Source organism: Rhinoderma darwinii, chromosome 3 (assembly GCF_050947455.1).
Source record: "Rhinoderma darwinii isolate aRhiDar2 chromosome 3, aRhiDar2.hap1, whole genome shotgun sequence".
Taxonomy (NCBI): Eukaryota; Metazoa; Chordata; class Amphibia; order Anura; family Rhinodermatidae; genus Rhinoderma; species Rhinoderma darwinii.
In genome coordinates, this window is record NC_134689.1 from 221,178,396 (window position 1) to 221,203,296 (window position 24,901).

A 24,901-nucleotide genomic window follows, 5' to 3' on the forward strand; every position below is an offset into this window, starting at 1 on the left:
TTTTTCACGGACGTGTGAATGTAGCCTAAGTGAATAGGACTAATGGTGGAATAATAATTATTACTGTGTTTATGGCAGAAGTATACACACAAACTACGGTTAAGCTATTAGATACCTGGATGGTGTTAACTAAATGCCATTGGTCACAACTTATGAGTGTGGGGGGGGGGGGGGGGGGCTCACATGACTGACACCATGGTTAGTTTATTCAGTTAGCACATGGATGTGTTACATAGGACTAATCTGGGCTATGCCATTATTATTGTTTTTAGACAGAGGCTTGGGCACTATATAATTAGAATATAAAATACATGTATACTAGAAAATTTTAGGATTTCCTATTTAATAAACAAGTAAATAAAAAAAATAAAAAAACAGAACAGCCCATGCATTTGCCTCTCATCTACCAGAGTTTGGATTCAATGCTGCAATCTTTTTCATAAAGGGAACAATCCTTTTTCATATTCCCTGTTAGGGCATACGAATAATATATAGTGGATTTCCCTCTGGAGGACCTGTCTAGTCCATACATTAACCAGATGGCCCATTGATTTGAAATGCTTCATTTCTCTTGCAGTGTTACTCATGAGCATATCCAAAAAAAAACCTTTAATTGGAATATTGGTGCAGCAATCCTTTTAAACTATTTTAGGCATTAGAAATCAACTACTTACAGTCCTCATCAAGGAACTTGTACTGGATATTTTTTTTGAAAAAATCCTGTATCGATCTGCGAATGTCCTCTTTTTGCTTACAGATGTGTTCATAGTACTGTGTGTAATCTCTCTGTGATATACCTAAAATAATTATATGCAATTGAGGATTTATAAGAAAATGTATAATCAATACAATAGTTACAGTCATAAGTATAATGCATTGTACATCAACATCTGGAAACGTGCTTTGAATAAAAATAACTATTGACCAGCGTTTCCTCCGTCATGGGCACACAGGGACACCTTAACAAAATTCCCATTATCTCAGTTTCCTGGACCTGACGTGTGCGTGTTACATGAGGCAAATAGGACATGAGATTAAATGGAAGTTTCGGCCACAACTAAAGTTTCCCATGTGTTCCCTCAAAGTGGTTATTAGGTTCTTCAAAATTGATGGTCTATACTTCTGACAGGCCATCAATATGAAAATCGGTGGGGGTCCGACTCTCAGCAAAACCTACCGATTATCTGTTTGAAGGGGCCGCATCTCATTCATGGTTTATACAGCTCCATACTTTTAGTAGCAATCTAATACCAGGCACAGCCACTACTAAAAGTACGGAGCTGTGCCTAGTAAACAATGAAGGAGATGCAGCACCAAATTTGAAGACCCAGTAAACCCCTTTAAAGTGTACCTATACCTTTATAAAATGTCTGACATATTATAGTGACATGCAAGAAGTTTTGATCGATGGGGGTCCGAGCACTGAGACCCCCACCGGTCGCTAAAATGAAGCTGTAGAAGTGCTCAGGTGAGCGCTGTGCCGCCTCGTCTCTGATCGGCTCTGCTTTCCTCGGAAAGCCAGGCTAGCAGCGTACGGACTCAGACTTCCTATTGAGCCCATACACAAATTGCTTGGCTTTCCAAGGAGACGAACGGCATAGTGCTCATCTGAGTGCTTCTGCAGCTTTGTTTTAGCGATCGGTGGGGGTCTCAGTGCTCGGACTTCCACGTGTCAGTTTCTTACTTGTTCTTTTTCTTGCTGATTCTATCACTAAATATCACACTGTGGCCGTTGATTAGCATCAGTCTGAATCAGGCTTGGTTGACGCGCCTTTTCTACTCAAGTCAATGGGGATAAGTCTTTGTCACTCAGAGGCACCAGAACTTCTTGTATGATAGAACTGCATGGACTGTTCCACACAGGCCCTCCATGGTTATATTCTTATAATCTCTTATGTTATATAGGAGAATATTCAAAGAAGAAGTGTCCTCCAATCAGACAGAGTTTCATACTGGCTATTGCTGCTCATGTGATGCTGTACTGAGGCATCACGGGAATGATAGCATAGCATAAGAGAGAAAGCAGGAGTAAATCTAAAAATGAAAATGGTGTTGAATTAGAAGCAGACAGGCTGTATTGAAGGGAATGGAGTACAATACAAATAAAAGTAGTCCAGAGATTGATAGACAATCAGGTAGGGGGTGCTATGACGGCAAAGTGTTTTTCTGCTGGAAGCCCTTTTTAAAGAAATACCCAACTTAAAAATTGATGGCATATTAATGGGATATGCCCATAAATCTCTGATAGATTGGGTCCCAGCTCTGGAACCCGCACCTATCTCCACAACTCGCCTGACCACATCCAGCTTGGGGAGGTGGCTGCCGTTTCCAGCACATACTTCTATGGGAGTTACGGAACAGCCAATCAAGCAGTCACCTCTCCATTCATTTTCCACCTGGATGCTGCAGCCGCCTCACGAGGCAGGACCGGGGTTGGTGTGACCCTTGTTCTGGAGATAGAGTGAGGGTTCAATTAGTGGCCACAGCGCTCATGTGCCGTAGTACTGGCGTCATCACCGGTGATGCCAGTAAATATGGCAGAAGACTGTGGAGACCACGGATTGACTTAAGCGGTCACGTGCCAGTACGACATGTCATTGCTGGAAACTTGTAAACGTAAAATGGCGTGGAATCGCTGGAGCATCTGCTCTGGATCAGTCGGGGATTGTAGAGGGGAGTAATGTTTTGTTATTAGATAACATTTATTCATTTTTTTCCCCTACAATAGGACACCTCCTTTAACGACAATTACACCTGAATTGAGTGAGTTTAGGCTTTAAAATAGCAATCAGTTGAAAGAAGCATTAACTGGTTAAACTACAGTAAGCAATAAGGGATCTATATGTTCATTAATGTTATGCCATGACTGGTGTCTTTACCCTGGGGCAGCCATACCATTGTGCAACTGCACAGGGCTCAGTAGGTAAGGGGGCCTACGGTCACCATAAAGCAGCATTCTTTTGTCTATTAGATTGCAAGTAAATACCTGAGCTGATAATTTTTATGGCTAATAAAAACCGATATATCGTTATAGAGACATTAAGTGGGTGATTTATGAAGAGATATCTGAGAGCAACGGGCACATGAAATGTTCTTGCACAGGGGCCCTCCCCTCTCTGTGTCTTCCCCTGTCTTTACCTAATATCATACTTTTTGGTAATCATAATGTAATTATAGGAATGATCCATGCAGCATGTGAGTCATCATAGAGAAAGCGGAATTGTGAGAATATATTGGAAGATTAATATAAAATGCTGAGGTTGGCTACAGGTACTTCTTGTCAGCTGTCTTCAGTCTGACTAAAAATGACTACAATTTTATTCATAGAACAGAGTCATCATATTATTTGCATCTTAGCCAGTGCATTTTTATAGATACATGTCAAATGTACCACTAGAAGAACATTTCACACTGGTATGCTTATTAATACAGTTTCGTCAAGATTACCTTTGATATCTGACCTCTTTATGACCGGATGGTTAACTGTTCCCTCTATACATGACTTAGCTAATTAAATAAAAAATTTATTCTAGGGTCATTTTTGAATTGTAAACCCAAAATAAAGTCTGTTTTGCTGCTGTTAGGAGAGCTAGAAAGCGGTTTAGAAAAAAAATGAACATGTATTTTTCGTTTACAATGCATCTGTTATCACTGTACTTTAATCCTAATTTTATTATTAACATCTTCTTAAATATTTTAGATTAAAAGTTTCATTAACTTTCATTAACTGCCCATGCACATTAGACAAAACTCGGCCTAACCAGCCTATGTTTATGGTGGAGTCAGGAGAAATAGCTGTACAGACGACAGTTACATATTACAGGGTTGTTTGTTTTATCTTAACTACTATAATTTTTGACGCTAAGGTTCACTTTAAGGCTCTTTTACACCGGCCAATTATCGGGCAAACGAGCTTTCACAGAACGCGCATTCTGGATAATTGCCCTGTGTAAACAGGGCAGCGATCAGCTGATCGGATTGTTTTAAATGCTCAAAATATTATCATTGACAGCAGCACATCTCCCTGCCGACACGATAGAAATGTAAGGGGACGAGCGATCGCAGTAATGAGCGCTTGTCCCCATACTGGCTCCTTGCGAAAGGAGCAATCAAGCGCAGATCAACGAGCTGTCTCGTTGATCAGCGCTCGTTGCACCGGCAAAAAGTGGCCAGTGTAAAGGTACCTTAACACTAAGGGTCTGTTCACATCAGCGTTTGTTTACGGTGATGGGTTCCGTCAGACCTTTCAATCAAGGGAACCCATCAACGGTAAGGCAAACGAAAACCATAGATTTCCGTTAGCATTACCATTGATTTCAGTGGTAATGCTTCCGTTGCTAACGGTTTCCGTTTATCTCTGTTCCGGAAGGTTTCCATTTTTATGGGGCGGAAACAATAGTGCAGTCGACTGCACTATCGATTCCGCCAAAACAAAATCAGCGTTAATGCTAACAGAAAGCTATGGTTTACGTTCACCTTTCCGTTGATGGTTTCCTCCGGCGGAAAGATCTGACGGAACCCATCAACGGAACCCAACACTAATGTGAACACACCCTAACAATTGTTTGTATATTAGGTAGGTACATTAAATGTTACTCATATCTTTACAGCTCCCTACACGAGCAGGTGCTCTTAAAGTAATAGTGGATAGTCAGCTCTCTTACAGTCAGCTCTCTTACTCCTCCTGCTCCCCCTCCTTTCCCCATTGACTTATACAGGCAGGCAGTGAAGAGACACACCCCCACCTTCTGAGGTCCGTCAATTCTGCTCTGCAACCAGGAACGGACTTTGGTGAACAGCAGTTTACAGGAAGGGAATCACCTAGTGTCAGTAACATCACACAGAATTTGAATGGATAAAACAACATTTTAACATAAGTAAATTACAAAGTTGATCTATATCAGGAATACTATTAGATTAGCACAAGTTCATTCAAAAGTTAGCGTCCATTTAAAAAAAAAAATTGTAAACATTTTTCGGTGATTTTAAATTATTATTTTCTATTTTATTATATATAAAAAAAGAAATCCAAAATCTTGGGAGCTTCTACTCTGGCCACTGAGCCTCACAATAGACTGACACTTCCTCTTCTGTAAAAATAACTTCTCAGCAGTCATCTCATTATCATGACTGATTACAACGAAAGGTAACACAGGATCCACCATTGACAATAGGCATTGATTCGAATCTATCGAACTTAGTGCATCAGACAGTTTCATAAGAGAGTGGATAGAATAAAGAAATAGCCTAACAACCGGATTCTGATTCTGGTGCACTGTAGACTCTGTCTTGGCTTGATTACTAGCTCACTCCAAATTAACTACCTCTCTACTTGATTATTTTGTTGACCCGTCCAGTCAGGGTCCCGTTCTGACGGGAAGCTCAGACGGAACGTTAGAACGGGATCCTGACGCAGATGTGAACGAAGCCTAAGTTCAACAGATTCCAACCAATGCCTCCCCTTTCTGAACTATCAGCATTATTGTTGAAGGGTATATTGCTAGGTATCAATTAAAAATGTAAGTTTTAATGTACTTTTTGCTAAAGTAAAATCTGCTGACAGACTTCCTTTAAAGGGACTTTCTACTTTGGACATTCCCTTTAAATTAACCCCTTCGCGCTCAGGTCAGTAATAGTACGTCCTGCTAAGTAGAACGTTCGCGCTCAGGTCAGTACTATTACTGACCTGAGTAAACACGGCGCCATTTAATCCCGGCGCGTGTCTGAGCTGTGATACCTGCTGTTTCCGACAGCAGGCTATCACAGCTTAGTGTGCAGGGACCGATCGCGGTGGTCCCTGACGATTAACCCCTTAGAAGCCGCGTTCAACAGCGATCGCGGCTTCTTAGGGGTTAAGCTGCCATCGCCGGCCTGCTACACGATAGCGGGCCGTGATGGCTACTATGGCAACCAGAAACCTAACAATGGACTCTGGCTACGCCATCGACGGAAGCCTAGTGGGTCCCGACAAAATCAGGACCCACTATGCTTGCTGTCAGCGAACAGCTGACAGCTCTAATACACTGCACTACGCATGTAGTGCAGTGTATTAGAATAGCGATCAGAGCCTCCTGCCCTCATGTCCCCTAGTGGGACAAAGTAAAAAAAGTGTAAAAAAGTAAAAAAAAGTTGTGTAAAAATAAGAAAATAAAAGATTTAAAAGTAATAAAAGTAAAAGTCCCCCTTTTTCCCTTATCAGTTCTTTATTATTAATAAAAATATATAAATAAACAAATAAACTATACATAATTGGTATCGCCGCGTCCGTAACGGCCTGAACTACAAAACTATGTCGTTATTTATCCTGCGCGGTGAACGCCGTAAGAGAAAATAATAATAAACCGTACCACAATCACAATTGTTTGGTCACTTCACCTCCCAAAAAATGGAATAAAAAGAGATCAAAAAGTCGCATGTACCTAAAAATGGTACTGATGGAAACTACAGTTCGTTACGCAAAAAATAAGTCCTCGCACGACTTTCCTGATGGAAAAATAAAACAGTTATGGCTCTTAGAATAAGGTAACACAAAAAATAAATTATATTTTACAAAATGTATTTTATTGTGCAAACGCCATAAGACATAAAATAAAACTATAAACATCTGGTATCGCCGTAATCGTATCGCCCCGCAGAATAAAGTGAATATGTCATTTATAACGCACGGTGAACGCTGTAAAAAAAATTGAATAAAAAACAATAGTAAAATTGCTGTTTTTTTAGTCACCACGCCACCTAAAATTAGAATAAAAACTGATCAAAAAGTCGCATGCACCCCAAGAAAACTGCAATGGATTCCTCAAGGTCTCTAGTTTCCAAAAAGGGGTCACTTTTGGGGGGTTTCCACTGTTTTAGCACCACAAGACCTCTTCAAACCGGACATGGTGCCTAATAAATTAAATTAAATTAATTAAATGTCACCTCTACTTTGCCCTAAATTCCTGTGAAACGCCTAAAGGATTAATAAACTTTTTAAATGCTGTTGTGAATACTTTGAGGGGTCTAGTTTCTGAAATGGGGTGTTTGATAAGGGTGTCTAATATATGGGCCCCTCAAAGCAACTTCAGAACTGAGCTGGAAACTAAAAAATAAAATAAAAATGAGGCAATACTTCGCTTCTTACATTATACTCATAATGAGCCGTGCCCACCCCGAGATGACCCCAGTTTTGACCGTTTGTATAAACGGAGACCCCTATTAGACCATTTCAGTGCCCGGTTTTCCCAAGCATTCACCCCCGAGAAGTGTATTTCTATAGATGAATCCCTGGTACATTTGAAAGGGAGGCTTCAATTCCGCGAGTACCTGCCGGGTAAGAGGGCAAGGTATGGCGTGAAGATGTATAAGCTGCGAGAGTGCATCAGGGTATACCTACAAATTTAGGATATATAAAGGGAAGGACACCAGTACTCAGCCCCCAGAATGCCCCCCCTTACTGGGAGTTAATACAAAAATTGTGTGGGATTTGGTGCACCCACTGCTGGACCAGGGTTACCACCTCTACCTGGATAATTTTTATACCAGCGTCCCACTCTTCAACTGCCTCGCTTCCAGAAGTCCTGCGGCATGCGGCACTGCTAGAAGAAACCTGAGAGGCCTCCCTACGACTCTGCTTGGGCAAACACTCAGAAGGGGTGAGAGCAGGGCACAATCTAGCAGCAACATATTGTGTGTCAAGTACAAGACCAGGGAGATGCCACACCAGTACCCATGTACCTGTACGAGGTACCAGTACAGGGACCCCCAAACTAGACTGCATCCTGGACTACAATAGGTACATGGGAGGGGTGGACTTGTCAGATCAAGTCCTGAAGCCTTACAGTACTTCTGGAAGCGGGGCCACAGGCATCGTACCAGGGCAACACTTTTTAGGAGAAGTTCCCCAAACTGGCAAGAAGGGAAAAAGTCAAAAGAGGTGCAGAGTCTGCTATAAGAGGGGGATAAGGAAGGACACAATATATCAATGTGACGCGTGTCCCGAAAAACTAGAGCTCTGTATGAAAGAGTGTTTTCAAATTTATCATCCATCCCTTTATTTTTAATTTACCCCAGTTTTACTCGCTCTGATCCACTTCGCACAGCTTACCCCTCCTCATCTTTCCCCTCTGAGCCCTGCTGCGTGCCCAGGCAGCTGATAACAGCCACATGTAGGGTATTGCCGTACCCGGGAGAGCCAACATTACAGTTTATGAGGTGTATATCTCCGGTGGTGCATGCTGGGCACAATATATCGGACACTGAATTGGCATATATGTATAGAAAATTGCAAATTTCACTCTGCACCAACTGCTGCACATTATCTTTTACACAATACCTGTGGGGTCAAAATGCTCACTACACCTTTAGATGAATTCCTTAAGGGGTGTCGTTTTTAAAACGGGGTCACTTCTCGGGGGTTTCAACTGTACTGATACCTCAGGGGCTTCTGCACACACGACTTAGCACCAGAAAATTCCCAGTAGGCCACATGGTGGTCCTTTCCTTCTGAGCCCTCCCATGGGCCCAAACGGCAGTTTATCACCACAAATAGGGTATTGCCACACTCAGGACAAATTGGGCAACAAAATGCGGTATTTTATTCCTTGTGAAAATAAGAAATTTTGAGCCAAAACTACCTCTTATTGGAAAAAATTACATTTTTTTGAATTCACAGCCCAATTCAAATAAATTCTGTGAAAAAACTGTGGGGTCTAAATGGTCACAACACCCATAAATAAATTCTTTGAGGGGTGTAGTTTCCAAAATGGGGTGACTTCTGGTGGGTTTCCATTGCTTTGATACCTTTGGGGCTCTGCAAATGCGACATGGCACCCGAAAACCAATCCAGCAAAATCTGGGCTCCAAAGAACACATAGCGCTCCTTTCCTTCTGAGGCCTCCCATGGGCCCAAACGGCAGTTTATCACCACAAATGGGGTATTGCCGCACTCAGGACAAATTGGGCAACAAATTGGGGTATTTTATTCCTTGTGAAAATAAGAAATTTTGAGCCAAAACTACATCTTATTGGAAAAAAAGTTTTTTTTTTTTAAATTCACAGCCCAATTCAAATAAGTTCTGTGAAAAAACTGTGGGGTCTAAATGGTCACAACACCCATAAATAAATTCCTTGAGGGGTTTTGTTTCCAAAATGGGGTCACTTTTGGTGGGTTTCCATTGCTTTGATACCTCTGAGGCTCTGCAAATGCGACATGGCACCCGAAAACCAATCCAGCAAAATCTGGACTCCAACAAACACATAGCGCTCCTTTCCTTCTGAGGCCTCCCATGGGCCCAAACAGCAGTTTATCACCACAAATAGGGTATTGCCGCACTCAGGACAAATTGGGCAACAAAATGGGGCATTTTGTTCCCTGTGAAAATAAGAAATTCTGATCAAAAATGACATCTTATTGGAAAAATTGTCATTCTTTTAATTTCACAGCCCAATTCAAATACGCGCTGTGAAAAAACTACGGGGTCAAAATGGTAACAATAACCATAAATTAATTCCTTGAGGGGTGCAGTTTCCAAAATGGGGTCAGTTTTGGGGGATTCCTACTGTTTTGGCACCTCAACACCTCTCCAAACCTGGCATGCTGCCTAAAATATATGCTAATAAAAAAGCACCACCAAAATGCACTAGGTGCTTCTTTGCTTCTGGGGCTTGTGTTTTAGTCCACGAGCGCAGTAGAGCCACATGTGGGACATTTCTAAAAACTGCAGAATCTGGACAATACATATTTAGTAGTGTTTCTCTGGTAAAACCTTCTTTGTTACAGAAAAAAAATAGAATAAAATTGAAATTCAGAAATAAAAACGAAATTTGCAAATTTCACCTCCACTTTGCTTTAATTCCTGTGAAATGCCTGAAGGGTTAAAAAACTTTCTAAATGCTGTTTTGAATACTTTGAGGGGTCTAGTTTTTAAAATGGGGTGCTTTATGGGGGTTTCTAATACATAGGCCCCTCAAAGCCACTTCAGAACTGAACAGGTACCTTAAAAAAAAGGCTTTTGAAATTTTCTAAAAAATATGAGAAATTGCTGTTTATGTTCTAAGCCTTGTAACGTCCAAGAAAAATAAAATAATGTTCAAAAAACGATGCCAATCTAAAGTAGACATATGGGAAATGTGAACTAGTGACCATTGTGGGTGGAATAACCGTCTGTTTTTCAAGCAGATGCATTTAAATTCTGAAAAATGCTATTTTTTCTAAATTTTCTCTAAATTTTGCAATTTTTCTCAAATAAAGACTGAATATATCGACCAAATTTTACCACGAACATGAAGCCCAAAGTGTCACGAGAAAACAATCTCGGAATCGCTTGGATAGGTTTAAGCATTCCGACGTTATTACCACATAAAGTGAAATATGTCAGATTTGAAAAATGGGCTCTGAGCCTTAAGGCCCAAACTAGGCTGCGTCCTTAAGGGGTTAAGCAGGTGCCCATGCAATTAGCGGATAGTGGTGAGGGAGAGAAGGGGGGCTCCTGCGGCTGTTCAGCGGTCATAGTTAGGAGAGCTCTTCAGAATCTGATCTTTTTTCCTGCACAGTTGCTAAAATAAAATATTGAACGGACACCAGAACTCAATAGGGGCTCGCTGCTTTGGTTAAATCAAGGGAAAATCCACTCGTATTTACTGTATGTCACCATACCTCATACAGAGATCGGTTGATAATAGAAACAACCTCTAAAGTAACAAAATTGTTCACATTTTCTTTTACGGACACACACACACACACACACACACACACACACACACACACGCACGCACCTTAAAATTACAAAAAACACAGGTATACTTACCTACAAGTTTGTTTTCCTTAACAAAACATCTGAACTCTGCACCAGGAATGAGTTCACACCATTTTCTGAGCACAAGCTAAAATGGAAAGAAAACAAAAAATGACAAAATGCCTATGCAATAGTCCATTTATCAAGGGTGTACATACTATAGAGGCTGCCAAGGACCTGTAAGAAAAAAAGAGGACCAAATCAGGTTGTCCCTACCTTCTTCTACATGGGTAGTATGTGCCGGCACAAGGCTCTCTCTAGACAGAGACCTCCACATTCACACATAAGGGAAGTGAAAAGCAGCCTAAAGGACACAAATCACCTTTTGTTCTGCAAGAGATGGGTAGGAGGATCAAAAGCACCAGACTGCCCAGGTAAAAAAAAAAAAGGCATAGTGACCAGAACCAGCAGCGGGAGGAGACCCTATTGTGCTAGTCATTTTTCAAAAGATTTGCAAGCAATCTAATGTGTGATAGCACAAATCTAGTGATATATCAAGCGTGAGAGACAAGATAGAGCGTACAAAATTTATTTTCAAATATCTAATTAGAGAATCCATAGTAGAGGAGGGGTGTCCCTTGTTTATGACCCTCATGAGTCTCTCACTCTGAAGGACCCGGTATGACCCTGCATCACATTGATTTCAATTAGAACTGCTTAATTTTTCCTGTGGTGGCGCTGTAGAGAATTTGAACACTTGATGTAAGATTCCCTCACAGATTACAGCTGATTGTTAAAGGTCCTAGGAGAGGGACACCCCAATATCAACTTCTCATCAGGGGACAAATCTAACAAAAAGGGATAGTCCACAGCACACAACCCCTTTAAAGAGATTGTCTCATGAAGACAACTACTGTTCAGATGCTCCGTTAGGGCATATGGACAACATATAAGAGAATTGCCATGCTCAAGACCCAATCTATTAGCCAGAACGTAGAGACACTCTGCAAGATTCTGAGGTGTCCACTTTGCAAGTTAATACTTTGAATTAATTACCAAAAACATTTGAAGATAGAGAGATTGAAGAGATTTTAGAATACAAAATATAAATTCATTGATTTGGCCAATAGAAAGTCTATGAGCCCATACGCCGATACTTTTATTTCCGGAAAAAGACGAACAAACACAAAGCGGTTGAGCGCTCACACGATAAAAATAAACTAAAAAAAAAAAGTAAGTGGAGAAATTGATAAAGGAAGCACCTACTAAGTCAAACTCCTATCTGAAATTCGAATGGGGGGGAGGGGGGCAGCGAAGGGAGGGTGAGTACTATATTCCAACTAAAGAGCCCATACCCATACAACTTGTCGTTTAACAGGGCTGTAATTACGACCCGTATTATAAAGTATGGGAGCGCGGACCGTAAAATAAAAAAATAGGACATGTCCTATTTTTTTCGGCAAGTTTCTACGGCAGACACCTTCCCATAAATATACGGGAAGGTGTACGTCTGCCATAGAAACTAATGGGCCCGTAATTACGCCCAATTTTACCGTCGTGTGCATGGGGCCTAAGACATTATCCGATACAGTAAAGTTTGTCCAAAATAAGTGTTGCTTTTTGTTTCTAAAGGAAAAGCATGTTTAAAGGGAAGGTGTAACGAAAAAAAATATTTTTTTTATATTTTATTGCTTTTAGTATGTATTTAAAATAAATTTTGTGTTTTACTTTTTTCTTTCTTTTACTTCTCTATGGAGGCTGCCATTTTTTTTTTCATCTCTGTATGTGTCGATTAACGACACATACAGAGATGGAATATGGCACATACATCCCCATAGAGCATGCGCCGCTCCCACACAGTCCAAAAGGAAGGTCTTCGGCAGAGCGACATCCGGCGCCATTTTCATGTGGACCGGAAGCCGCGGCCGACAGTAAGATGACTACTTCCGGTCACGGCTTCCGTCCATATGTTCAGAAGCAAGGACTAGGAGCGGAGGGAGCAGCAGCGGCGGCAGTAGCAGGTAAGTTATGTTTGTGTATACTGTGTGATTACCACTGTATCTAATCATCCTACACTGTGCATTCGCTCAAAAAAATGGCGGCACACAGTGTAGGAGGTTTGAACATTCAACCCCCTCCTTTCTCCTGGCACTAGCCAGGATAAAGGAGGGGGGATTGTTTGAGAACACTAGAGCGAGTGTGTCTTCTCCTATTTTGCAGCATAAAGCAATGAGGTTGCTTTACCACATGCCAATGCTGCAATTTTGGGAATTGCTCCCTTTAGTGACCAGCACATGGATATGTTATAAATTAGAATCTAAATTTATAATATCTCCTGACTTGTGAAAAATTATAAAAATTAGAACAATGTGTAATCATTTATATACTAACTGTTGAACTAAAAAAAAAAAATAAATTCTAGCGACACATTCCCTTTAATTTCTCATTTACACCAGTTTTAGTTTATATTGTTTTCTGGCATGAAACATTGGAAAATATGACGCTCGGCCTGAACACCCCTGCACCAAAAAAGAGGAGGGGGCGGAGCTTTACCAACACGCTAGTAAGACTCATTTTTTAAAGTTCTCTGAATCTGACACATGCTACACTGGGGTGAGAGACGAGACAGTCTCCCCAATCATGTGTAGTGGATTAGCTGTAAATTTCTGACGGATGGAATAGGAATGAAAAATTTTATGAGAGACAATTACTAAAGATGAGGAAACTGCTTTGTCTTGAGTCAAAAGAATAAAATATACATTGTAAAATTGCGGTTTACCTTATACGTCACACTAGGATCAGGAGAATCATCTTTACAGTGAATAAACCTGTAAAAGAAATCTTCATGAGTGGTCTACAATATAGACACCACTAAAAACTGATACTTTACAACTTTCACTGTCCAGTAAACGGCAATCCTATTATATATATATATATATATATATATATACACATACACACACGCATATATTTTTACCTCCTCTTTTAGGGCTCATGCACAGAGCCTGTACGGCAGTGCACGGGGGATATTTATGGCTCTTTAGTGCAGAGCAGCACGGTCCCCGTGCAATGCCATACAGACTTAGTCTAGCGCCGTATGAAGATTTTCTATACAGACTTCGTCTAGCGCCGTATGTAGGACGATATTCCATACATACGGAGTCAGATGGAGCATGCCACTATAATTTTTTTTCTGTTACGTTTGTATGGAATCTAAGAGAAAACTATATGTATGCCTCTTTATGAAATAAAAAAGATAACCCTATTACAGCTCCATACAAAAAGTAGCTGTCCGGTAGTGTGCATGAGTTCTTAGGCAAAGACTTCTCCCTGCAGCCAGTTTATCTTGATCAACACTTAGGGGGGGGGGGGGGGGGGGGGAGTCCACAAATAATTTTTGGTGTCGATTCTGACATAGAAATCAGTGCCAAGAAACGGCCCAAATTGCCCCCATTAATTCTAATGTAAGACATAGGCGGTTTTTTTCCAGGACGGCTTTTGGCTGCTCGCAGTAAAAAAAAGCTGCATGGGGGGGGGGGGGGGCGGGGCTTAGCCATGGCGGAGTGAACACGCGCTTCGGGGGAGCTCCGTGCAGCAGAGCCGCAGAACACAGCCTGGGCCCGTCCTGAGTACCGGGAGATGCCCGGAAAGCGTAGGGGTCAAAGCGCTACACCCTCCCGCTCCTTACCCCGATCGTAGTGTCAGCATGGACCGCTACCTCTCAGCGCCGCAAGCCGCTCCCGGAGTCCTGGGTGTCATGGCGGCCGCTGCACAGCCAGCAGCCACGTGGAGAGCAGAGGATCGCCTGAACGCGGCTATGGCACCCAGCATGCAGGGGCAGCTGGACGATCCACCGATGCCGGCTTAATGTCCAGGGACCAGCAGTAATGAGGTACCGCCAGTATCCCCTGACATCCCCCTGTCTGCCCTGCCGTCAGTCACAGTCCCCATGCCTGGAAGCTCTGATGGCATCCCCTTGCAGCCTGCCCTGCATGCAGACTTACACTTACTCAGGGAACTAATACAAGCTCTCCCTACTAGACAGGACTTAGATTCCCTGGTGACTAGAATTGAGCAATCCCACCAACAAGATATCGCAGACCTAAGACATGAGGTAGACAGGATGGACACCAGGATTACTTCCACTGACGGCGTGGTTTCCGCTATTGACAGCAGAGTGCTTGTTCTGGAGCAGGCGGCCATTGCTAATAGAACACATATGCAATCCCTTGCACTTCAACTGGATGATCAAGAAAACAGAGGCCGCAGAAATAATATTCGACTGAAGGGCCTCCCGGATTTAGGTCCCAGAGACGACCTCCCTAATAGCATCACCGCCATCTTTAATAAAGTCACCAATAGACCCCTGGAAGCTACATTCTTACTGGACCGTGTGCACAGAGTCTCCAGGCCCAGGCCGAATGACCCTTCAAACCCGCGGGATGTCCTGTGTCGTTTACACTACTACTCGGACAAGGATTTGATTGTCAGAGGAGCATGGTCACATGGTCCGATTTCGGTTGATGGAGGCAGGGTCACGGTCTATCCGGATGTCTCGCCGCGGACGCTTTACATGAGACGTCTACTGCACCCGCTGCTAGAAAAGATCAAAGCGGCTGGAGCCACTTATAGATGGGGGCATCCATTTCACGTGGTCGTCAGAAGAGATGCTACCTCCTTTATCCTGCGTCATTCCTCAGATTTAGAGGCCTTATTTCGTTTCTTGCAAATTGATCCGTTCCCGGTCCCGGACTGGCTGGCACTGGATCGGTCTGAACCGCCTCAACGCCGGCGCAATTGGCGCCCGAGCCAGCCTTTCAACAGACCCTCGTTACAGGAATCAATAGGATCTCAGCCAGACCTCTCGCTACGTATGCCTCCTGAGGCCTGAGACGGACTCCGGATCTACGATTTGTTATTCCGATAATATATCGATGGCTTTTACGGTCCCTGGGCTCCCCAAAGTGCTTAGTAGTCCTTTTTGCTTGTTCTTTTTTGTCTACAGGTTCTTCCTACGCCCTCCTGAAGAGTGTCCTCACACGCGGGCCCTCCGGAGCAGCCCCACTACGTTTTTCTTTTCCCCTGATCGATGGGACTTTCCTGGAAGAGGGTTGATACGCCCGATCTTACGCTACTTACAGAACAGTAGATATACCCTGTCCCTATATTGCTCCCATCCTTCGTGCCCAGCTTCCCCTCCCCCTTCCTACACCCCCAACATGTTGGTATTCCGCAATATGTATGCCCCCCCCTCCCACCTCATCTTTTAGAGCCCTTTGCCTGTCATGTTCATACAGGCGACCGACCAAGGGGTCGTGTGCTTATTACTATGTTAATGCGTCCAGTATTTTTGCCTAGGGTCCTAGTATACTATATTATATGTTATATGAGCAGTGTAACATTCGTTAATGGGCTACTCCCATTTATTGTAGTATTTTATGTGGGCTATCGTGTTGCATATCCATCAAGGGGTAGTTTATCTGTCCGGGCTGATAACATCTGTCTTAGCCTTCTCTACACACTCCACACACATATTTCAATGTTTTCAAGGCGGGGGCTTCTAGTGATTGTAACATTGTGTTCGCAGTGACCGATTATATGTACTGCGGTTTCCCCTGCTCATCTTTTGGCGGGTATCGGATATTTCTGTCTGCTCTCCCCTTATACCTGCCTCTCACACTCCTCTTCCTCCCTTTCATCCCTTTTCTTTCCCCTCCCCTCCTTTTATTTTTTACAGGTGACTCGGCGGGTAGTTGCACATTGTAGAGTATCCGGGCAGGGTTATTGTACCGGGCGGCAGGAGGCAATGACAGGTCATTGTAATGCCGGTCGAAGTCTGCTGGTTGCTGGCCTTCTAAAATGACTTGGATAATAACCTGAGCTCGTTCTCTTCCAATAACCTTGCCCTGGTGTCTCTTCATGTCACGCTCTTAAAGCTCTCAGGAAAAGGGATAGTATTGTTTGATGGGCCTTGATGGTTGGGCCTGGTTATATAAGGTGTTCTGGCCTCCCTTGTTCACCTCCTGGTGGGCACTGGACGAAAGTTATATTTTTCAATGGATATGCTGCTCGCTGCGCGGGGCTCCCCCCCCCCCGCTTCTCTTTGGTTTTCCTTGTTTCCGTTTTGTCGCTAACTTTTTCTCCACAGGTCTTCTTGCCACGTCGGAATTGGCCTCTGGGCCGCCTTTTCTGTATATTCTCTTTTTCTTCTACCTGATTTTCCACTTCTACCTTTCTCGTCCTCCCTTCTTTACCTTCTACCCACTCCCGCTGGGAACATGGCCCGTCACTCCCAGACAGACCTACGGATAGGCTCATTGAATGTCAAGGGCTTACATAGTCCTGGGAAGCGATCCATCCTGCTTAACCTGCTGAAAGGCAGACAATTACACGCAGCTTTCCTGCAGGAAACGCACTTGAGTGAATAGAAATCCTTTAAGTTATCCAACTTATGGTTTCCATATGCTTATCATAGTTTTTCTCCTGACCCGAAATCCAGGGGGACAAGTATCCTTCTTTCCCGCTCTATTCCATGGGAATTTCTTGACTCTCGCAGTGATGGGATGGGGAGAATGCTTTTGGTTAAGGGTAGCATCGACTCACAGATCTATACCTTCGCTTCCTTCTATTTGCCTAATGTGGGTCAGGGTTCAGCACTGATTGTTTTTTTAGATACACTGGAGGAGTTTGGAGAGGGTACCATTGTTCTAGGCGGTGACTTCAATGTGGCATTGGAACCGACCATGGATGTTTCATCGGGTTCATCGTCAATCCCCCACTCCCAACTACGTCGCATTAAACGAGCCCTCCACGATCATAACTTAGTAGATACGTGGCGTCTTTTACATCCAGCAGATAGGGACTTTTCCTTTTACTCCTCCGTACACGACATTTACTCCAGACTCGATCTGATATTTATCAAGCATCGCGCTCTTCCAACGTTACAGGCGGCCGACATTGACTCTATCTCCTTCTTAGGCCATGCCCTTGTCACGGTGTCTATGTCATTGCAAACTCCGTTAGTATTCCAATCCCAATGGAAACTTAATCCCTCGCTTCTTAATGACTCCCTCGTCTCATCGGATGTACAACGTACGCTTGATGACTATTTCACCACAAACACATCCGCCGACACGAACCCAAGGGTGCTATGGGAGGCACATAAATGTGTCGTTCGCGGTACTCTTATTAAACACGGAGCCCGATTGAAAAAAAAGAGCGCGCCGTGAATATCGTTCGGCTACTGTCGGAGATCAAGGCCCTAGAAATTACGCACAAACGTTCCCATGAGGTAGAATGTCGAACTGCGTTAATTCAGAAACGGGTTGAATTACGTACCATATTATTATCCAAAGCTAAAACCACCCTCTCTAAATGTAAGCGCCATTTTTACGAGTATGGTAACAAATGCAGCAGATCGCTTGCTAGAGCTCTGCAAATCCAACAAGCGCGCACTTATGTTCCCTTTATTACATCCTCCCCCAACACACGAGCCAACCTGCCTCTGGACATAGCTGCACAGTTTCGCGATTTCTACGCTTCTCTTTACAACGCCGACTCCACCAATCCGGCCATGGTGTCAAACGACTTCCGTGCACATATCCAATCCTATATTGCGGACTCGGGATTGCCGCCCTTGGCAGAGGAGGTACTCTCTGCCTTGGAAGAACCGATTACCATGACCGAACTAACTGATGCGCTCAAAAACTCTGCCGCTGGTAAGGCCCTACATGGACGTACATGGAGGAAACACTTCTCCGACTGGGTCCTCAAATGATGGGTTGGATAATGTCATTGTACTCCTGCCCATCTGCCAGGGTTCGTGTGAATGGTATTCTTTCGGACGATTTTACAATCCATAATGGGACCCGCCAGGGCTGCCCCTTGCCCCTTTGATATTTATCCTTACTCTGGAACCATTCCTAAGACATGTTCGTGCAAATCAGGACATTATGGGACTAGGAGAGGGATCCCGGGTCGCTAAAGTAGCAGCGTACGCAGACGACCTGTTATTCTTTCTTACTAACCCTTCCGTCTCCCTCCCGAATCTGATGCAGGAGTTTAGTCGCTTTTCCAGCCTCTCTAATTTTAAAATAAATTTTTCCAAATCCGAGGCCATGAATGTCTCCCTTCCCCCCACCCTGCTGTCTACACTAGAGCAATCTTTTAGTTTCAAATGGAACCCGGTGGCCCTTAAGTACCTGGGCGTGCGCATCCCGGCGGACCTGAAGGAGCTCTATAACTTAAATTTTCCAGGGTTTCTCGCTGAAGTGAAAGCAGATTGTGCCAGATGGTCGGGGGGCACATTTACGTGGATGGGACGCTGCACGATTTTTAAGATGAATGTTCTTCACCGTCTACTATACCTCTTCAAGGCCTTCCTATAGCAGTTCCCCCTTCATTTTTCAAAGCGATTAACACCATTCAAAAGTCCTTTGTGTGGAACGGCAAACATCCACGTCTCAGTCGTGCGCTCCTGTGCCGTTACCGGGAGACGGGGGGACTGGCACTCCCCGACATCCGCTCGTACTACATTTCAGCCCATCTGTCGCGCGTGGTGGATTGGTGCAGGCATGCCCCCTTTAAGGCCTGGATAGGTCTTGAGCAAGGCTTTTCGGAGATCCCTTTAGAGACGATTCCGTGGTTGAAACGGGGACTTCTCACATCCCTTCACCACCATCCCACGATCGGCCCTACGCTCCGTTGTTGTGCTCTTCCTACGGTCCGATCGAGTCTCCTCCCTCTTTGCTCTCCCATGACTCTGATCCTGGGGAACCCCTCCTTTCCCACTGGGTTGACTGATCCTGTGTTCAAGTCCTGGTCGTCGGCAGGGGTTTTTAGGGCAGAACACTTCCTGAAGAATTCAGAGTGGCTCTCTCTCGCGGAGTTGACACGGATGTCTGACCTCCCCCCCTTGGGTTACTGGCATAAATTTTAAACTCCGCCACTTCTACTCTTCATTGCCTTCTCCGGCCCTATTCCATACCCCTAGTTCTCAGCTGGAAGCGGTATGTGTCGGCGATGGACCGGCTCGCCATACTCTGTCCACGATTTACCGTCTCCTGCTGAACCCGCCGGACTTACCGACGCCTGGATACATTTCTGAATGGGAGGTTGATCTGGGGATCACATTTACCACAAGTCAATGTTCCCGAATTCTCACCCTAGCTCATAAAACATCAATTAGCTCACGATATCAGGAGGCTAGCTTCAAACTGCTTTCACGATGGTATAGGACCACGGTCCGTCTCCATCGCATCTTCCCGACCGTCTCACCTCTTTGTTGGAGATGCGGTATGGATAATGGAACCCTTCTCCACACTTTCTGGTCTTGCCCACTACTAGCAGAATTTTTGGACGGGGTCAAGAGGGTGATCTTCAAAGTAACTGACACCACCTGTAACATGGACGCGGCCTTCTTTCTCCTTCATCACTGTGACATTCCGGCTAACACCTACAAACGCTCTCTGCTTCACTTTTTAGTGATGGCTGCACGACACTGTATTCCCTTGCGCTGGAAGAAATCCTCTCCTCCGACATTGTCTCTCTGGGTTTCGAAGGTCAATGACCTTATGCATATGGAGGACCTGACTTCCTCCATTCACGACACTCACGCTAGGTTCTGCCGCACGTGGGCTCCTTGAATTGTGTTTCAGGACACGGACTTCTACACAGACATTCTTGGAAGTGTGGACACTGATGGATAGCTTGTGGGATCCCGGTCGAGAGTGGCGGGGGTCCCCTCGGTGAGAGTGACTATTCCTCCCTCCCCTTCTTTTACTTTTGCCTAGCTCTGTTTCTCTTATGCATAGTGGGGAAGTTCATGTGTTTACTCTAGAGATGACATATAATGCTACCTCGTGGAAGGTTTACAGTATGAGGTTCAAATTCATACAACTTTATTTCTGTAAGTTGTTATATCTTCCCATATGTACTGGATGTATCTTGTATTCTGTAAATATGTGGCTGTTGCCACGAAAATAAAGAATTTAAAAAAAAAAAAAAAAAGCTGCATGCGCTTTGGATTGGTTTCCGCTCCTGACCTCCCATTGAAATCAGTGGGAGGCTGAAAAATCCTGCTGCACTTGCTTGGAGCATTTTTTTTTGCATTCGATTCAACGGCCGCGGGCAGAAAAAGGGTTAAGTAACGCTGGCAATTCAAAATCTGGCTCAAAATTCCTGACGGAATTTCGAGACAGAAGATTTTTTTCTGCCTATCAAAAAACGCTGTGTGACCTTAGCCTTAGGCCCCATGCACACGAACGTGCTTTTGCGGCCGCAATTCCCCTGAAAATCCACAGAAGAATTGCGGCCCCATTCATTCCTATGGGGCCATGCACACGACCGTGGTTTCTACGGTCCATGCATGGCCCAGGAGCCCGGACCGCAGAAAGAACGGGCAAGTTTTATTACGGCCGTGTTCTGCGGTCCAGGCTCATAGCAAATAATGGCCGCGGCCATGTGCACGGCCCTAAATTTGCGGGCGGCTTGCGGGAGACATTCCGCCCCCGGTCGACCCGAAAATCACGCCCGTGCACATGGCTACGGTCGTATGCATGAGACCTTACAGTGCTATTAACAATTTGCTATTTAAAAAGAGAAAAATTGATGGAGTGATTTCCAACAACTTGTAAAAATAATAACCATTTGCAAAAAAAAAAACAAGAACCTTTCTCGTCTAGTCTAATTTTTGTGAAGAACTTTTGTGCTTTCAAGAGGTATTCTGCCAAAGGAAAACTCATCAATAAGTAATTTGCTTATAGAATATTTTTTGTATAAAAAAAACAAACAAAAAAAAGAAGCAAAACTTACTACTGAACAATAATAGTATGTTATGTGAAGTGTATATACACCGTGTTCCAAATTATTATGCACATTGGATTTAAATGTCATAAACATTTAATTATTAGTTTTTCAATTAAACTCATGGATGGTATTGTGTCTTAGGGCTCTTTGGATCATTGTAATCAATCTCAGACACCTGTGATAATTAGTTTGCCAGGTGTGCCCAATCAAAGGAAAACTACTTAAGAAGGACGTTCCACATTATTTAGCAGGCCACAGGTTTCAAGCAATATGGGAAAGAAAAAGGATCTCTCTGCTGCCGAAAAGCGTGAAATTGTCCACGGTATTGCACTAGGTATGAAAACATTGGATATTTCAAGAAAACTTAGGCATGATCATCGTACTGTGAAAAGATTTGTGGTTGATTCAGAGCACAGACGGGTTCGTTCAGATAAAGGCATAATGAGCAAGGTTTCTGCAGCAAACCGGTATTTGAAGCCACTGGTGCCTCTGGAGTCCCGCGAACCTCAAGGTGTAGGATCCTCCAGAGGTTTGCAAGTGTGCATAAAGCTATTATTCGGCCACCCCTAAACAATGCTCACAAGCAGAAACGGTTGCAGTGGGCTCAGAAATACATGAAGACTAATTTTCAAACCGTCTTGTTTACTGATGAGTGCCGTGCAACCCTGGATGGTCCAGATGGATGGAGAAGTGGATGGTTGGTGAATGGCCACCATGTCCCAACAAGGCTGCGACGTCAGCAAGGAGGTGGCGGAGTCATGTTTGGGCTGGAATCATGGGGAGAGAGCTGGTAGGCCCCTTTAGGGTCCCTGACGGTGTGAAAATGACCTCTGCAAAGTACGTAGAGTTTATGACTGACCACTTTCTTCCGTGGTACAAAAAGAAGAACCGTGCCTTCCGTAGCAAAATTATCTTCATGCATGACAATGCACCATCTCATGCTGCAAAGAATACCTCTGTGTCATTGGCTGCTATGGGCATAAAAGGAGAGAAACTCATGGTGTGGCCCCCATGTTCCCCTGACCTCAACCCTATTGAGAACCTTTGGAGCATACTCAAGCAAAATATCTATGAGGGTGGGAGGCAGTTCACATCAAAACAGAAGCTCTGGTAGGCTATTCTGACATCCTGCAAAGATATTCAAGCAGAAACTGTCCAAATACTCACAAATTCAATGGATGCAAGAATTGTGAAGGTGATATCAAAGAAGGGGTCCTATGTTAACATGTAACTTGGCCTGCTAAGTGTTTTTTGATTGAAAGAGCTTTTGATATCTGTAAATATGACCTCCTGATGCTGCAAATTCAACAAATTACCATTTTAGTTCTCTTTACAACCTTTAAAATGTTTTGATCTCTGTTGTGCATAATAATTTGAAACCGTGCATTTTGAGTTTTTTACTTCTAAAAAAAATCTGTTATCATTAGGAGATTTGTTCAATAAAATTGGCATTATACTCCAACAGTTGATGGCTTGAAGATTATACTGACTGTCATTTGCATCTACTAGTTAGGAAAATCAGCGAAAAATAACATTTGCATAATAATTTGGAACGCGGTGTATATTGAAGGCAAAAAACAAAGCAATATGGAGATGCAACATTCACACAACAGTGAAAAAAATTGCCCAACTGTCAGTTTTTCATGGCCGTTTTGCATCAACGTTTTCACAAATTGTTATCCCTTTCCTTTCCCTTTTTAATTTGTCAGGGTTTTTATTGTCCAAACCCCCTGAAAGGACACCACAGTGCCCATATAGATAGAGCCACAATGCCCCCCGTACATAGTGCCCCCAGATTACCCACTGTAGATAGTGCCACAGTGCCCACGTATATGGCGCCACACAGACAGATTTGTTTTTATGAAGAGGTGAGCAGAAGCCTAGACAGAGGGGCCGCTGTGGATATAGTGTTTTTGGACTTTGTCCCTCATATACGTCTAATGGGTAAATTAAGGACTTTAGGTTTAAAAAGTATAGTTTGTAATTGGATTGAGAATTGGCTCAAGGACCGTGTCCGTAGAGTTGTGGTCAATGATTCCTACTCTGAATGGTCCCCGGTTATAAGTGGTGTACCACAGGGTTCAGTGCTGGGACCACTATTATTCAACTTTTTTATTAATGATATAGAGGATGGGATTAATAGCACTATTTCTATTTTTGCAGATGACACCAAGCTATATAGTATTGTTCAGTCTATGGAAGATGTTCGTGAATTGCAAGCGGATTTAAACAAAGTGTTTGGGCGTCCACTTGGCAAATGAAGTTTAATGTAGATAAATGTAAAGTTATGCATCTGAGTACCAATAACCAGCATGCATCATATGTCCTAGGGGGAGCTACACTGGGGGATTCACTTGTTGAGAAGGATCTGAGTGTACTTGTAAATCATAAACTAAATAACAGCATGCAATGTCAATCAGCTGTTTCAAAGGCCAACAATTGGGCACTCCCACCGTCTGGAGTAAAAAAGGTTCAATCTGCAGAGGTGACAAGCTCTGTGAATCTATGGAATAGTCTACCGCAGGAGCTGGTCACAGTAGATGTCTTTAAAAAAGGCTTAGATAATTTCCTGGAACAAAAAAATATTAGCTCCTGTGTGTAGAAATTTTTACCTTCCCTTTTCCCATCCCTTGGTTGAACTTGATGGACGTGTCTTTTTTCAACCGTACTAACTATGTAACCCCATCCTGTAGACAGTGCCACACCCCCTCCCACCCTGTAAACAGCGCCACAGACCCCCACCCTGTAGGCAGCGCCAGCAAGACACACACACACCCCACCGTGTAGACAGCACCACGCACACACCCCACCGTGTAGACAGCGAGACACACACACACACACACACACACACACACACACACACACACACACACACACACACACACACACACACACACTGTAGATAGTGCCATTGAGGCTCCCTCTAGGAGAGGACTCCCAGCCAGAGCGTTGCCGATGCTCGGACTGGGAAATCCGCTCCAGGACGAGCCCCTAACTGCACTGTCCATATATGGACAGCGATGTCAGAGGCTCCCTCTAGGAGCAGAATCCCCAGCCAGAGCATCGGCAATGCTCTGGCTGGGTATTCCGCTCGAGGGAGCCCCAATGGTGCATCTACAAGGTGGGGTGTGTGGCGCTATCTAAGGGGGTGCGGCACTGTGGTGCTATCTACATGGGCACTGTGTGGCACTACCTACATAGGCAGTGTAGCACTTTATAAGTGGGCATTGTGACACTGTGGGCACTACAGTGGACAATGTGACATGATCTACATGGGTACTGTGGTGTTTTAAGTGAGTTGGGAAGAAAAAAAAGGAGCCCTGATCAATGAAATTCATCCGTTTTCTTAACGATTGTGGAATCCGGATGACAAACGGCCG

General features: G+C 43.9%; 1 protein-coding gene across 2 annotated transcripts in view; it reads right to left on the bottom strand.

Annotated features, from left to right (window-relative positions):
• Positions 1–24,901, bottom strand: part of CDC123 (cell division cycle 123) — an 83,065-nt gene that overhangs the window by 20,554 nt on the left and 37,610 nt on the right. The window contains exons 7-9 of one of the 2 annotated variants that reach the window (XM_075857427.1): positions 13,495–13,543; positions 10,788–10,863; positions 675–797 (exon numbers count right to left, since the gene is read on the bottom strand). In XM_075857427.1, the coding sequence (XP_075713542.1) occupies positions 675–797; positions 10,788–10,863; positions 13,495–13,543 (248 nt within the window). The remainder of the gene's footprint in view (positions 1–674; positions 798–10,787; positions 10,864–13,494; positions 13,544–24,901) is intronic. The other variant, XM_075857428.1, reaches the window with a different exon arrangement.